This window comes from Semicossyphus pulcher, unplaced genomic scaffold (assembly GCF_022749685.1).
Source record: "Semicossyphus pulcher isolate SPU_LCO1_2020_fin unplaced genomic scaffold, fSemPul1.0.p SCAF_23, whole genome shotgun sequence".
NCBI lineage: Eukaryota > Metazoa > Chordata > Actinopteri > Labriformes > Labridae > Semicossyphus > Semicossyphus pulcher.
The window spans coordinates 12,526,563-12,541,425 of NW_027211697.1; the positions used below are offsets into that span (position 1 = coordinate 12,526,563).

General features: G+C 43.9%; 1 protein-coding gene across 1 annotated transcript in view; it reads left to right on the forward strand.

Annotated features, from left to right (window-relative positions):
* Window positions 1–14,863, forward strand: part of septin9a (septin 9a) — a 102,750-nt gene that overhangs the window by 6,192 nt on the left and 81,695 nt on the right. The window contains exon 2 of the mRNA XM_069674859.1: window positions 10,835–10,897. Coding sequence (XP_069530960.1) covers window positions 10,835–10,897 — 63 coding nt within the window. The remainder of the gene's footprint in view (window positions 1–10,834; window positions 10,898–14,863) is intronic.

Below are 14,863 nucleotides of genomic sequence, written 5' to 3' on the forward strand. Positions count from 1 at the left end.
TGAGGGTGGAAACAGACCTGCGAATTGGTGCTAACATATTAATAAAATAATGCAAGAATTTAACTGGAGCACCGACTTCTTGATTTCACAATAACATCCCAGCAAGCCGTATTATTTGTCTGATTTGTGCATTAAAGCTTCTGCTTGATATTGAACGTTTTAACCACAAATCTAGAAGAAACAGAGCCAACAAGAAAAGACAGAACAGCACCACTGTTTGGCGGGAGCAAACCTGTCCTGTTGTGACATGAATAATTTTATTGCAACATACAATCAGGGTAAATGTAAGTGACTCATACCTGTTCCGCTCACTGCAGCTCTCCTGACAGGAAGATAAAGCTTCACGAGAGCCTCGCTGTCAGGACAAAGTCTGGATCTTGTTTATAGCAGACGCATTCAGAACAACAAATCTTTGTTATCTTCATTGGCAGAACTCAAACTTTAATTTCAGTTTCAGTTTGAGCTGCTGGGCATGCACACAAACAGCATACAAACACTGAAAACGCGCGGCTAACGTCACTATAGCCTTTTGCACTGCCAGTTCAAGGTGGGATTATTACGCCTCTGTTACATCTTCTATGTAGAACGCACAGAGGTGGAACGGTGGGGTGAAGCCGTTCCGCCTTGTCTCGCCTCGCCTGCGTCGGCATCAGAAGTAGTAACAGAGGCGAAACAGCGCGTGTGTGAATACTGGAGCCGGCAGGGCGGAACGTGTGTGTGTATTTGAAGCAGGCGCTGCTTGTGTACACCTCGTGCACATTTCGCTTCCACGAGGCCGGAACGATGTACTGTATAAAACACAAGGCGGCTCCGCAGTGTAAAAAGGGCTTATGCTTTTTGTTAAGTGTAATGATTGATTGATTGGTTTTATTTTTTGTATTTTGTCATGCATAAATAATGTACCAACAACAAAACAGGCTTACAAAACACCATTATTTAGCAAAGAGAGGGACCAAAAACCAAAGTAGACACATAGATTATAAATATTTTCTTAAAGAAATAAAACTTCCCGATGTTCCTTTCCCCTTCCAGAAACAAAAGTTTCCAACTCTTAAGCGCTGAAGTTAAACAACTGTTCCAATCAGTCATGATCAGTGCACACAAAGATTTCAGGAAGTTGAACCCACATTTATCAGAATCAAGCGTATTCCCAAAAAGATGTACTCATACAGGAAACTTTTTTTTTGGCGTTTTGGTGCAAAAGAATAAGAAAATAGAAAGCAAGTAAACAACAGCATGACGTTAGCGCTGTTGCCTCACAGCTAGAAGGTTCCTGGGTCAGATTGTGGTTTGGACGTAGGGGGCCTTTCTGTGTGGAGTTTGCATGTTCTCCCCGTGTCGGCGTGGGTTCTCTCCGGGTACCTTTCTCCTACAGTCCAAAGACATGCTTGTTAGGTTCATTTGTGACTCCCAATCTGACTGTGAATTGTTGTCTGTCTCTATAGCTGTGTCCCAATTCAGAGGCTGCATCCTTCAAAGGAGGCAGGCTATGACACATGCGCTGTTCCCACCCTTACCCGTGTCGTGTCACACAGCTACTAGCTAGCTATCATAAAAAACATCAAGTTTCAAGGCCCCTTTCGAAACACGTGTATCACTAGCTATTCGACTGAGTTGAAACAAAAAACATTTACATTTAAAAGTGTGTTCCTCAGTCGTTTGAGAGTTCGCCATCTCGCACAATTAATCTCGTGATATGTTGGGCCAGAAGGGATCCATCGGGTGCATCCTTCGTGGCCCGCCTTTCGAAATGGGACAGCCTACGACGCGCAGCTGTGACACAATTTGTCTTTAAATACATCCTTCGAAAGACGCAGCCCCTGAACTGTGACACAGCTTATGTGTCAGTCTTGTGAGCGACCGCCTCTCGCCCAATGACAGCTCAGCTCCCTTTACCAGATTAGCAGTACAGGTGAAGGATATTAAGGACAAAACAAAAGAAAATGTGATTCATTTACACCTTCTCATAATATGCATATTTAACACAATCTGTTGACTGTGTTTAGGTGACTGTATCCTGCATGCAAACCTAGAGATCCATTTAACGCTAAACTCTTTTTGTTTTCTATCTCACATTTCTGAACATGCACATAAAACCACGGCTCGCTCTCAGTAGTTCACCTTAGACACGCTGTAAGTACATGTTTCCTGGGGGAGTTTCAGCCCATAAAGCTCTATGGACTTTTTAAATGACTCAGTGCCTTTAACAGCCTCGCTAAAAGGAAGGCCGATCTTTATCTGCCACACCAGTATTGTTTTATAGTCTGCCGTGATATCCTGTCTTACCCGGCCTTAGAACACTCTTTCATATCGTGATTTGGGCTTGTGTTTGCATTGTGAAGAGCGCGGAAAGGTGAGTGTGTGTTTGGCCAAGCTGTGTTGGTTTTGAGTGAGCGTGCTGAGTGAAGAATCGGTTCGTGTTGAGGGTGCAGAGGTAGGAAAGGTGTTGTTGGTTCATACCTTTGGCGCCAGAACAACGGCTATTCATTTGGGAGGAGTGCAGTTCAGGGTCAAGGCCAATGTCTTTCTTCGGCTATAACAAGTGAGCACATATGTGTACGAGCCTGTTGGCGCGCTCGTTGCGGTCTTTACTCATTAAGAATGCGTCCAGGTAAAGGTCTGATCCGGGCTGTAAAAACAATCTTGACAAATCGTCGCGGAGCCATTCAGCTCTTTACCTCTGCACTCTTCCATCCGCTGCGAGCTCTTTCACAGGCAGAGTTGTGAAACGCCGTGTTTGCATTGTACCCTCAACATGTGTAATGAGGGCCGTAAACACACAAAGGAACAGATGGGTGAGCGGAGAGGCGGAGGTGGAGAGGTGAATTAGGGATTAGTGTTGTTAACATTTTCAAGTTGTTGTTTTAACGCAATAAAAACTTGATAATCGCTCAGAGTTAGAGAGTATCCTCAGCTGCTGTTACATCACACAGCCCTCCGTCAAGCTTCACTCTGCTGGAGTCGAGTTAAACCAGACGCTTGGTTTTACAAATAAGACGTGATACATCATCATTAATCATTAATCACTTTATATGTAATTATATATTGCTACATTGATGTCCCGACAAAGGAAGCCTAAGACTGGCGTGTTAGCATGCTAACATTTCCGACACCTGTGGTTCTCAAAGTCCATGAAATAATTATGATAAATTATAAAATTCTGCTGTATCATTAAAACTGCATGTCTACATATGAGGACCATTCGCGGCAATGAAACAAGCATATTGTGTCCATTACTCCCACCCACGTTAGATGATCACGTCAGCCTGTCATGAATCACTCACCTCACCTTGCTGCTGTTAATTTTCTGAAAGCTTTTAAGATCAATAACTGGAAGTAAAGGATGAGGAGAAGGCAGGAGAAGAAAGACGGGAGGTAAACATTCTGTCATCGGGCTCACAGCAGACTCTCTGTGGCCTCCTTCTGCAAACACACAAATCTCAGGCAGTAGTTTTTGTGAAGGAGACAGAGCATGCATCACAGTGTATGGTTTACAAATCACTCCTTGTATGTATATCTGTTTGCAGCTCTTGTGTTTCAAGTATGTTAGAGTGCTGCTCCCTGCGCCCTGTGTTTACCTTCTTTACTCATCTGAGACCAATAACTAATCACCTGACATGTTTGTCCAGGAAGAGCATAGTGCACTTGACCGGTCATGTTGCACACCCATTCACACACTCACACGCAGTGCAGTGCAATCAGTGTAAGCCTCTTTGTAAATACCAAGCAGCAAACTCCAGAGCTGATAAATAAAGCCGACACGGAAGTGATAAAGAAAACTGCAGTACCTCGAGTGGCCACTAGAGGCTGGCTCTGCAAATAGGCCCCACATGAAAATGACAGCAACATTTAACACACTCACAGCTTCATAGCAAAAACTGTTACTCCTCGATCCCACAGGATCCGTGTCGGCACATGTCGGTTCTGTTCCGTCAGACAGGAAGCGTGTCTGGTCCGCAGCGCAGCAGAGCGCTGGCCCACGCAGCTGGATTCCCGCGACCGCAAGATAGGGAGTTAATCTCTACAGAACGTTATATTTTATTTAGTCTTTAGGTTTTGCATAATTAGGGGCGTGGCCTTTTTGAATGACCAATGGACCAATGGACTTTGTCATGCAAATATTGGACAAATAATATATGAGGACATCAAAGAAGTGCTCCTTTTCGTTGAGTTAAAATTTAGTGGCATTTTACTGATATGTTATTACATATTACCGTATTGATCCGAATATAAGAGCACCCTGATTATAAAACGATTTCCTCTTTTCAACACTCACTTTGGGAAAAATACATTTTTAAATCTCTTTTTATAGAGAAAACAATTTTATTAAAATAATGATAATAGAAAAACATTGAAGAAATTAAGGTAGGTTGTTTTTAAAACCTAAATAAAATGTTTTCAATTTCCTTTAGATTAAATTGTCACATTTAAATTAAGTAAAATGGAATCAGTTATGTTACATAAATACCATGAAAATTAAAATAACCTGTCGTCTATCAGGCCATCGTTCTGTTCAGTAACACACTCTCCTGTCAGTCTCTTGGAAGCTACCACAGTACAATTTTCTCTGTTAGCATCTGTTAGCTAAGACTGTTAGCATTTTTAAGAACGATCTTTTTGGGCTCGCCGTCTTCAAACATTACCCTCTGTGACACCATATTTCTTGGCTGCTTGACAGTTGTTTAAAGAATCATAACTCCACCTCAGTTGTTGGTTAACTTTGCTGACTTTTGAGCCATTTCTTCCGGACGATCAGCGTGTCTCTCCATCTTTCATCCCCCTGGCTCTGTAGTTTTTGAGTGACCGCTGGCGTCAGTCATGAAGGTTACACCCCTTTACAGATAAGAAGCTGTGTCTATTGTTGTGAACGTATATTGGCATTTAAAAGTCTAGACCCCGAATATAAGACACTTTTTCAGATGTGTTTCAACGGGGAAAAAAACCCTTTCATTTGGACCAATACGGCAGACTGCTCGCTCCTCTCTAGCGCATCCTTCTCGCCCAAATAGGTCCACTTCTGGCTCCAGAAAACCAACATGGCGACAGACAAAATGCCAAACTCAAAGGTGCAAAAACGCAGTCGCTGACGTCACAGTGGCTACGTCAATTATGTACACAGTCTTTGGTTAATACAGTCAGGCAGGCATGCATTTTATCCGTCCACAATATGAGTTGCAGGCCTGCTTAAAGCAGATTTTTCTCACATTAGCATAAACACTGGTGTCATTCATTTCATCATGTGTGTAATGACCTGTGTTGCACAAAGCAGTGTCATAAAGGAAACTATGACCTCAGAAGATTACAAACCCGCTTCAAGGTGAAGTCAGGAGCTTTTTATGAAACCTGTTCAAGCTGTGCATCGGGCTGTGTGTGTGTGTGTGTGTGTGTGTGTGTGTGTGTGTGTGTGTGTGTGTGGCCTGAGACAAGACCGAGCAGGTGAGTACAGCCACAGTCTCTGCGCACACACACACACACATCTCTGTGCCAACAAACAGTTTAACTTTGCAGATGTCACTCCTTTAGTTTGTATGGAGGCTCGCTGTGATTGGCTGATGCGTGTTCATGTCTGTAAGCACTTTGCCCTCATTCTAAACCACGCAGCTCCCGGCAGCGTTGAATCATTTCACTCCACTGCACAACATCGTCTCATCAACAGGACTTTGTGGCTTTGTTCTTGTGGCACATTATGTTGTTGCTGTTGTTCGCGTTTCTCGCTCTGTGTGAAGCTCTTTGTGTCGCAGGGTTGTGTGTGTGCGTGTGTGCGTGTGTCTGCTTGAGTTGCCAGGAGAGTATATAGGTACAGACATGCTTTTTGGCTGCAAGGCTTTGGAGACTTGGCCGTCTTTTATTTGTTCTGTCGTTTTTCCATGCACTAAAAGCTCTGAAACACAGGTAGAAGTGTACACACTCACGTAATAGATGGATGGTGTCACAGGAGATGAATGGTTTGCACTTAAAACAAGAAAAAGGGTCGCCCTCTTTGACTTCTGCACCTCAACACTCAGTCATTTGAGTCAGTGCATCCTCCCTGGATCAACCTTGAAGCCAGAAACAACCTAACCGTGCACTTAAATCAACTTTAACGTCACAGACCAGGCCTGTTCAACTGGCGGCCCCCGGGCCAACTCCGGCACGCCAATCAGCTCAGACCGGCCCGCCGATCAGTTCTGTTTAATAAGTGGGATTTTCCTAGAAAAATAAAATATAAACTGTTACAAATCTAATCTAAATCATCACTTCTGGGCCTCTATACATGTGTGTTGGTGAGTGTGTGTGCAGACCCCTGTGAGACCCTTCCTTCTGCATCTATTCTGTTGTTTTGCTTTGCAAGGGACGTTTTCAGGAGGGGTGCTGTTGTGGTTGGGAGGGGTTCAAATTAGCAACTGGGTGCCATTCAGACTGGCAAACATGGCGACAGAGCGATGCAGAGTTGGTCATCAGGTAGGTGCCTCAAACCGGGTAGGAAAAGCTAACCAGCGGTTAGCATGCTAGCTCAAAGGTATCCGTGATGCTTTCGGTGTTAGCTCGGCGGGGTGGGCGTGTTCTCAAGTGAGAGTGAGCTTCTGGTGACAAAGAGCCCAGGAGGAGGGGCCCAGTTTGAATGTGTTGTTGAAAATCCTACTTATTAAAGCTTTAAGAATAAATCAAATTTAAAACCTGAAGAAAAAGATCCTGCGAATAACGAACATTTTTGCCGCAATAAATCCTTCAAGCCAGCAGAGCGCACATGTGCTGTCAGTAACAACCAGCCATTTGTGTGCTCACAATGTTCGGATCAACGTATACCTGTGAATCCAACTCCCGACATGATGCGAGTTGAATAGCCGACATTTGTTTCCTTTGTGGTGATATCACAGCTTCTGTCGCAAAGAAAATTAAATTAAGGACTTGTCCTAATTTCTTAAAGAACCTATTTATTTTCTTTTTTAGTTTATGCTACTTTTATAGCAAAATAAAAGTTTTGAAAATGTGGCAGTGCGTTGTGTACATAAAGAGAATCATAGCTCGGGGAAATGTCCGGCCCCCGGGCCCTTAGCTTTCTGAATAATATAGTTGAATAGCTCTGTCATAAACGGTATATAAAGATGGTCGTACTTACTTGAAACCAAGGTACCCCCGTGGCGGGCGCTGCCATCTTGCGCTGCTGACGTTATTTGTATCCAGAGTCCGATGTCCCGCCACTTCCTCTAACCAAACACACTTTTAACTTACCGATAAACTGTTCGTAATGATGCTGAAATGCGGCACAAACATTTCAAATTGATCCGAACCCGTTCGGAGGGGCTCAAACCCTCTGTCATGTTTTAAAAGGAGCCTGAAAGTGTTGAGTTTGCTGCTGTTGAGAGAGCAGGTTATTCTGACCTGGACTGGCACGCTCTGGGCTGCTCACTGTAATCTTTAAGACATAAATTCAAAATAACATCGAGCCTTCTCTGCCAGTTTTTCCTCTGAAAGTCCTGCCGATTGTCTTGCTGGTTAAAAGGAAGTAGAAATGAGATATTGCAAAAAAAGATTGCGCTTAAAAATCTGGTTGTGTCTGTCTGAGCTGGAACAGCAGGCTAATGTCGGGTGATTAAAATTACACACTTTTTTTTACAGCATATTTCCCTCTCAAGTCTCTTTCTCTCTCTCAAACACACACACACACACACACACACACACACACACACACACACACACACACACACACACACACATGATAGAGGCTTTACTCACGTCTTCCAGTCATCCACATTCACCCCCTCCCCCTTGAACCAGCTGTCTTTATGACATCACAGGCAGAAAACCACTGTGTTTGCCGGCATGTTTGGGAGAAAATGAATGTCATGTCGTTCACTGATTTTGCGGTAGGAAGTGTTTCTAAGAACTTAAGAACAGGACGGCACGACTGACTCACACGCCACCGGATGAGCTAACCTCGTCTGCTCAGCTCTGACGGAGTTCATGCAGGAGGGGAGCGGGCGCCGGGGCAAAGGGGAGGTGGAGAAAAGAAGATGATGAGTCCTCACTTGATCTAAGAGAGACGCAACATCTTGTAATCTTGTTTATCACCAATTCAGGTTAAGCTTAACCCTTCACTGCTCAGTCATGCTGTTCTCAGCATAATAACATTTCTGTCAGTCACTCTGACTGCTACAATTCTGTCTATTTTCATCTCTTAACCATAAACTGTAGAAATGATGGCCTTAGCCCATGCTCCGTCAGCTCCGTCAGCTCCGTCAGCTGCCTTTTAAAGCCTCAAGTTTGTCGCCATGTTTGTTTTCTGCATCCAGATTTTGACACCAACACATGAAGTGTGTTGAACATGTGTGAAACGTGTGAAACGTGTATTTTACACATCGGAAGCGTGAGCATTGTCTCTGTGTGAGGCTTCACACCGCACGTGTGCGGTTTGACCAGTTAAGAAGATTGCAGAGGCCAGCGGCACACTCAGAGGGGGAAGGAACAGTTGAGCGCGGCTTTCCCAAGGCCCAGTTTGCACGCTGAAAAGAAAAATAGAAGATTTTATAAATGGAACCTGAAACAAAGTACAAGTTGAGCTGCTGTCGACCGGCTCCCTTAGATGTGAAGCTGCGGACCTCACACACCTCAGAGGAGTCGCTGACAATCCCCAGAGATTCCCCCTCTGGGGTTGGCATATGTACGTCGCTTTGGACAAAAGCATCTGCTACATGAAATTGTAACATATTCTTTTTCGGCGTGCAAACGGGGCCTTGGGAAGCCACATTCAACTGTTCTGCCATCATCGTAACTGGTCAGAACACACACAGTGTTGCCAGATGTACGTACACGTAACTATCGTATATGTACGATATTTTTGCCCTCTGTACGATATATACGATCAATAATGATCGTACCATAATTCTGCCCTTTCAAAGAAGCCTACAATAACAGTTCAGCATCTGTCACTCATTGTATCTCTGCGCGAGTGCGGCCCAAATGTGTGGAGATTCAGTAGATACGGTGCTTTTGTTTTGAAGGGTAATAACAGAACGAGTGATTGTGTAACGGGCTGCAATTGCCTCTGTTGTGTGAAGCATACAGTTGCCGTGTTGGTTAAAGGATTGGACCTCCGTGTTGTTAGATTAATATGGTGCACAGGACGTAGTTTTGGAATTGAGTGTGGTGTTTTGACCCCTTCCCTTTTTTTTCATACGTATGAATTACCGTAGAACACGATAATTTTTAAGCTTTTAAAGTGTACAACAGCTCTTAAAGCTGTTGTACGATGTTGCTGTATTTTCAGTCTGGCAACACTGACCACACATGAAAAGCTGCACATGTGAGGTGTGAAGCCTCACACAGTTGAACATGTGTAAAATACATGTTTCACATACAAGGTGTGTGCTTTTGCACAAAAGTAAATGTGTTATGTTTACACGTTAAAAAACAGTCAAAGTCTTCCTGTGCTGTGATTGGCTCGTACCACAGTGCTGAATGCTGGGAGAGCCGATACGTCAAACACAGGTATTTCACCCGGAAGAAGAAGCTGTTAAAGCCCCGTGTGAAACTAAATGTTAACTTTGTAATCCAAACCAAGATCTAGCTAAACCGGATTAAGTGGTTTTGTGTCCTCAAACAACCAAACGGTGGCTGCTTCATGACGCTAACATCGTACTTGTAAGGTTTAGGCACCAAAAATCTTTGGTTACGTTTACTTAAAGATTTTGGAATAAAAAAAGCTGACATGTAGTTTTATGTTGGACTTTAAGAGATAACCAAAGCTGTTAAAAGTCATCTGGATGTATTTATAAAATGACAGTGCAGTCTATCTGATGTCTCAAGAGATATTTCCAGAACAACGAGAAGCTCATTTCTATTGTAACACCTTTACTGTAGATGCGAACAATTGTTTCCCTGTTTGGCTCATTCACCTCTCATGCAACGCCTGGTGATTCAGCAGAACTGAACACACACACACACACACACACACTCACACACAGCAGAGCAGATCAATGAGAGATCACCCGAGGCATTGCTCTACTGTTACGGAGCAAACCGTCAGCCAAGAGGACGCGAGCGTTCGTCTGATTCCTGGAGCAGCCAGCGTCATGTCGGACCAGGAGCATAAATCAGGATGTAGACCCTTAGGATTTTCAAAATAAGAGCACCGGAGCAGAGCACTTGTGCGTGAATGTTTAAGTATCAGGTAACTGAGGTCAACACTTTAAGCTTTAAGCTTTTAAGAAATAATCTGTGCTTATTTTAGACACTTTTACCTGCATACTTCAAATTGTCTGTTATTATACTTACTCACCTGCTGGTGTTTATTAAGTAATTATTTGTCTCTGTAGTTTCCATTGGATAAATCTGCGATGAAAACACACGCAGAGGCGCGTGCATGCACTTTGTTCCACGTGCGAGTCAGGTCTCAGTTAATTCCTCTTCCTCCACACAGTAAAAGAAACAAACAAACCACAAACAACTCGAGAAACAAATGCTTGGCCTTCCTTCCCTGTTTTTCTGTGGTCAAACAATACTACGGATATTTCAAACACGGGTTTGTTTTTCCACAGGAAAACTGTATCACATCTGACCTCAAGGAAAATGTGAAGTAACCGTTTTCCACTTGATGCTTCTGCATGTTTTGTTGCACTCTTTCATTTAGCTCCTCCTCGGAGCGTCGGCTGAAAACAAACCTGCACGCCAGGCTGGTTCTCTGTGAGACTTTATGGAAGTAATCCAAGAACATAGAACTGAGGAGGGATAGAAAATGATCAGATCAGTGGGTGTTTTTTAAACTTGGGCCTCTTGTTCCTTGTTGTGCAATGAAATATCTTATTTTCCCGATGCATTGACTCATTGCTCCTTCTGTCTTTGACCCCATCCACAGTGAGGTCAGCCAGCGCTCGGACCAGGAGAACAGAGCGAGAGGGATCTGGCATCACCAGCCCAAGTAAGTAGACTGCACCCCTTTTCATACACACAACACAGTCACAGCTTTGACTGACAGTGGCTTTTTCCAGGGGCGAACCGCTCCTTTAAGGACTGTGTGTTTATGCATCCAGATTCAGTCATTATCAAAGTCCACGCTGCCTCTTCCAGCTTCCATTTAATGGCTCACCATTCCTGTTAGCGTGACGTAAGTGGGTGTCATCGACCTTCAGCTGAGGGATGTGGTAACTCTGAGGGCAGATCAGGTTCTGTTTCCTGTCCAGACAACAGCTGATAGCAGGTAAACAGCTGGCCACAGACGGTCTGTGATAGATGATAGATGATAGATACAGAGAAGAGGCAGAGCGTTTGTTTTTGTGTGTTTTAGTGAGTGTGCTGTAATGTGGCTTCATTATTCTCTTAGCAAATTTAACCTAAAACCTGAAAAAAATAATAATGAAAGTCTTTGTTGTGTCTGTCCTCCCGCTGTGCTGCATTTTCTTTGTCTCCTGGTGCTGCGGAGACGTAGCGGGCCGCAGAGATGCACCAATGCTGCGTCTTACGTCACAGTCAGAAGTTAAACAAGAACAAGACGTGAAGTTAGCATCACTTAAATATCTATTTACAGATACATAAGGAAGATGCATAATCAGATTTTGGTAGTAGTAGTGACCAATCAGGTATCAGCAGGCTTCGGTGTATGCAAGGAAAAACAGTCCGTGTGGAGAGCAAAAGCAGCATCCCATCCCGGCTCCCACTGGCGGTTGACACCATATTTATCCCTAGAAACAGACATCTGCATGTTGGCCAAGTATGAGGGCACATACAAGGAATTTGACTCCGGGTTATCTTTGCTCTTAATGTACACACATACTGAAACAAGGACAGGTTAGACCAGGTAAGACAGACGCTAAAAACTACATCTAAAACTACTATATACAGACCTGTGGATACAAATATATTTTACACATTAATAATATGTGTATATATACCTTTAAAAAAACACAACACTTATAGACAGGAGACAATAGACAATAGTGCAGTGATGCAATAGAGAGTGCAAAGGTGCAGACATAAATATGTAGTGAGTCAGGATGACATGTACAAGAGGTTCACTCCTAGACGTCTTCTCTCAACTCTAATCTCGCTCTCAAGTTGCTAGTCGGACAGTAAACAATGCAGCGCACTGGCTCGCAGTCCTGTATTGCTAACTGCTGGCTACACTGGCATTGCTACAACTACCGGCCTCGATAATAAGCTTAATAATATTACTGCCATATTTAATCATAACATTTAGTCATTTAAAAGTCATGTGTTCTGTGCATCCTGATGTCTCCCCTTAGCGTGGCTGACCAGGGCGAGGGCCGCAAGGTGGTGCAGGGGTTAGCGCTGTCGCCTCACAGCTAGAAGGTTCCTGGTTCCAATCCCGGTTCGGACATAGAGGGCCCCTCTGTGTGTTTGCATGCTCATTTGTTTCCTGGGTTTGAGTGTTTTCAACTTTGCATCATTTCTGTTGTGTATATTTTGGACTTTTTGTTCAAACGCGTTCGTATTGTTCAAAAAGATTAAAACGTAGCATCATTCGTGCGCTTGTGTGTGTGTGTGCATCCATCCGAATCCCTGTATGCGTGTGCACATTGTTGGTATGCAGGCTGCAGCTGAAGCCATGGCTGTGGCTCACCACTGAGGCATCTTCTACCAGCAGGAAGGGCTGAGGGCCTTCTGCAGCCTCAGCACACAGAGAGGAGGGAGGGAGAGAGCAGAGAGGAGAGAGGCTGATACACACACACACATACACACTTTAGGTTTGCACACACAGATTGTAGCCTGTATCAGAAGGCCTCACCATGGGAGGCCACATGTGTTTTTCTTCATCATTGCAGGCTGTGACTTGCAACATGAGATCATTTCCTTTTGTGTTAATTTTATCAGAGTTATCTGAAATGCTGCAGGAGGACACACAAACGGGCCTCGGGGTGCGTGTTCATCCCGCAGACATCTGACAGGCCGTGAGACAGCAAACACATTCTCCTACTGGACGATGGCTGGCGTGTGTTTCTGCCACAGATCCTGAATATGCTCCACATTTAGGTGTTTGTTTTTCTCATCATCTGAGCGTCCCGAGTCCTCGAGCTGCTGCGTGTTTCTGCCTGTGACCATGAGTGACACACAGACAGGAAGTGACCTAATTCACACACATGCACAAACAGACACACACAGACACACATGAAATCTTTACAACAGACAGAAACACACACACGCTCGCACAGATGCAGATATAAGCGGATACACTCACACAGGCTGTTGGGAAGAAGTGCTTTAGGCTGAGGATAAGGCCCTGCCTGTCAGCAGACCTCCCTGACGTTGATGTAGTAGCCACAGGGCGTGTGTGTGTGTGTGTGAGTGTGTGCGCGCGCACCGGGTGCTCATTGGCATTTAGAGACAGATGCCCCACACAAAACATCTGCCAACGGGGCAGATTTACGAGCCGGCAGGCGGGTGTTTGGGAGGATGCTTTACTGTAAACTCAGTTATTGTACACACACACACACACACACACACACACACACACACTGTCCCTATTGTTTATGTATGTGTAGTTAAATCCCACCTGGCAGTCAGCAGATCGTGCTGTATTTGACACACATCCTCACAGCCTTTTATAAAGGGGGATACATTAGAATTATTACTGTGAGATAAAGAAATTGATCATCGATCTTTAATGAGAGCTCACAGCTTCACTTTAATCGGCTGACTGACACAGACTGAACTGAAGGTAGAACTGAAGTATGAAGTTCAAGTACTTTTCAGGTAAACGTACCTGAGTATTTACCCACTTCATTTTCACACTTTCTCCTTCTTACATTTTCAAAACAGACTCGTTAGCTTTGATGCAATTGAGGGTAATAATTATTTTCATTATTTTTATTGTCTACCTTGTGAGCTGTCTTTGTATCACGCACGACAGTTATAAAACACGACGGAAACAGAGTAAAGGACGATACGTCAAGAAAAATTGCGGTGATAATAATTATTATATGATGTTCTTTTTTATTTTACTCTCTTATTTAACACTCATTCAGGACACACTTGTTTTCCTTCCCTCTTAATCCTTCAGTTCTTTAATACACAGACACCTCCTGTTGATCGCTCACTCATTTAAGCTGCATAAACTTAGTTCATTGTTTGTTTATCTTTGTCATAGTGGAGGTTGTCTTTACTGTCACTTACACACAGCCAGTTCAGAGTGACTTTTCGTCTTCTATGTAAAAGGCACGGAGGCGGAATAATAATAACAATAACTTTATTTATATAGCACCTTTAAAAACAAGAGTTTACAAAATGCTTTGACAGCCAAGCGAGCAAAGTAAAGCAGAAAAAAAGCAGATCACAAAACCCAATACCCAACAGGTAACGGGAGAACCCACACAACCAAGACCAAAGGGACGAAGCAGGAAGAAGTAGAAAGAGTAAATAGAAAATAATGGTGAGTCGAAGTCGTTCCACCTCTGAGGCGAAACAGCGTGTGTGTGTTAACAGCAGAGCCGTCGGAACAGCGCCGTGTGTGTGTACGTGAAGCATGTGTTTGTTTACACCTCACACACGTTTTGCTTCTGCAACACCTGAACGCTTTGTAAAAACACACACTGGGGCGGCTTTACGCTGGTGTTGCTTTGCCCAGTGTAAAATGACAAAGGCTGCATGACGGCGGAGCTTCGCTACGGCGCTGAGGCAGACCTGCAGCGTAAACAGGGCGTCTGTAGCTTTGGTCACAGGTCATCATCTCCCTGCAGTACCCTGTCAGGTTTATCTATCATTCCTGTTAAACACTTTCAGGAGCAAGTAAAGGCATCATTCTTTTAATGTTTTAATGTTAGAACTTCGGTTTAATAGTCAACTAATTATGGCAAGAGCTTCAGTTAGCTTAGCACAGAAACAGTCAGACATCTCAGAGCCTGAACTTAAGTATCTGCACTTCAGCTTGAGT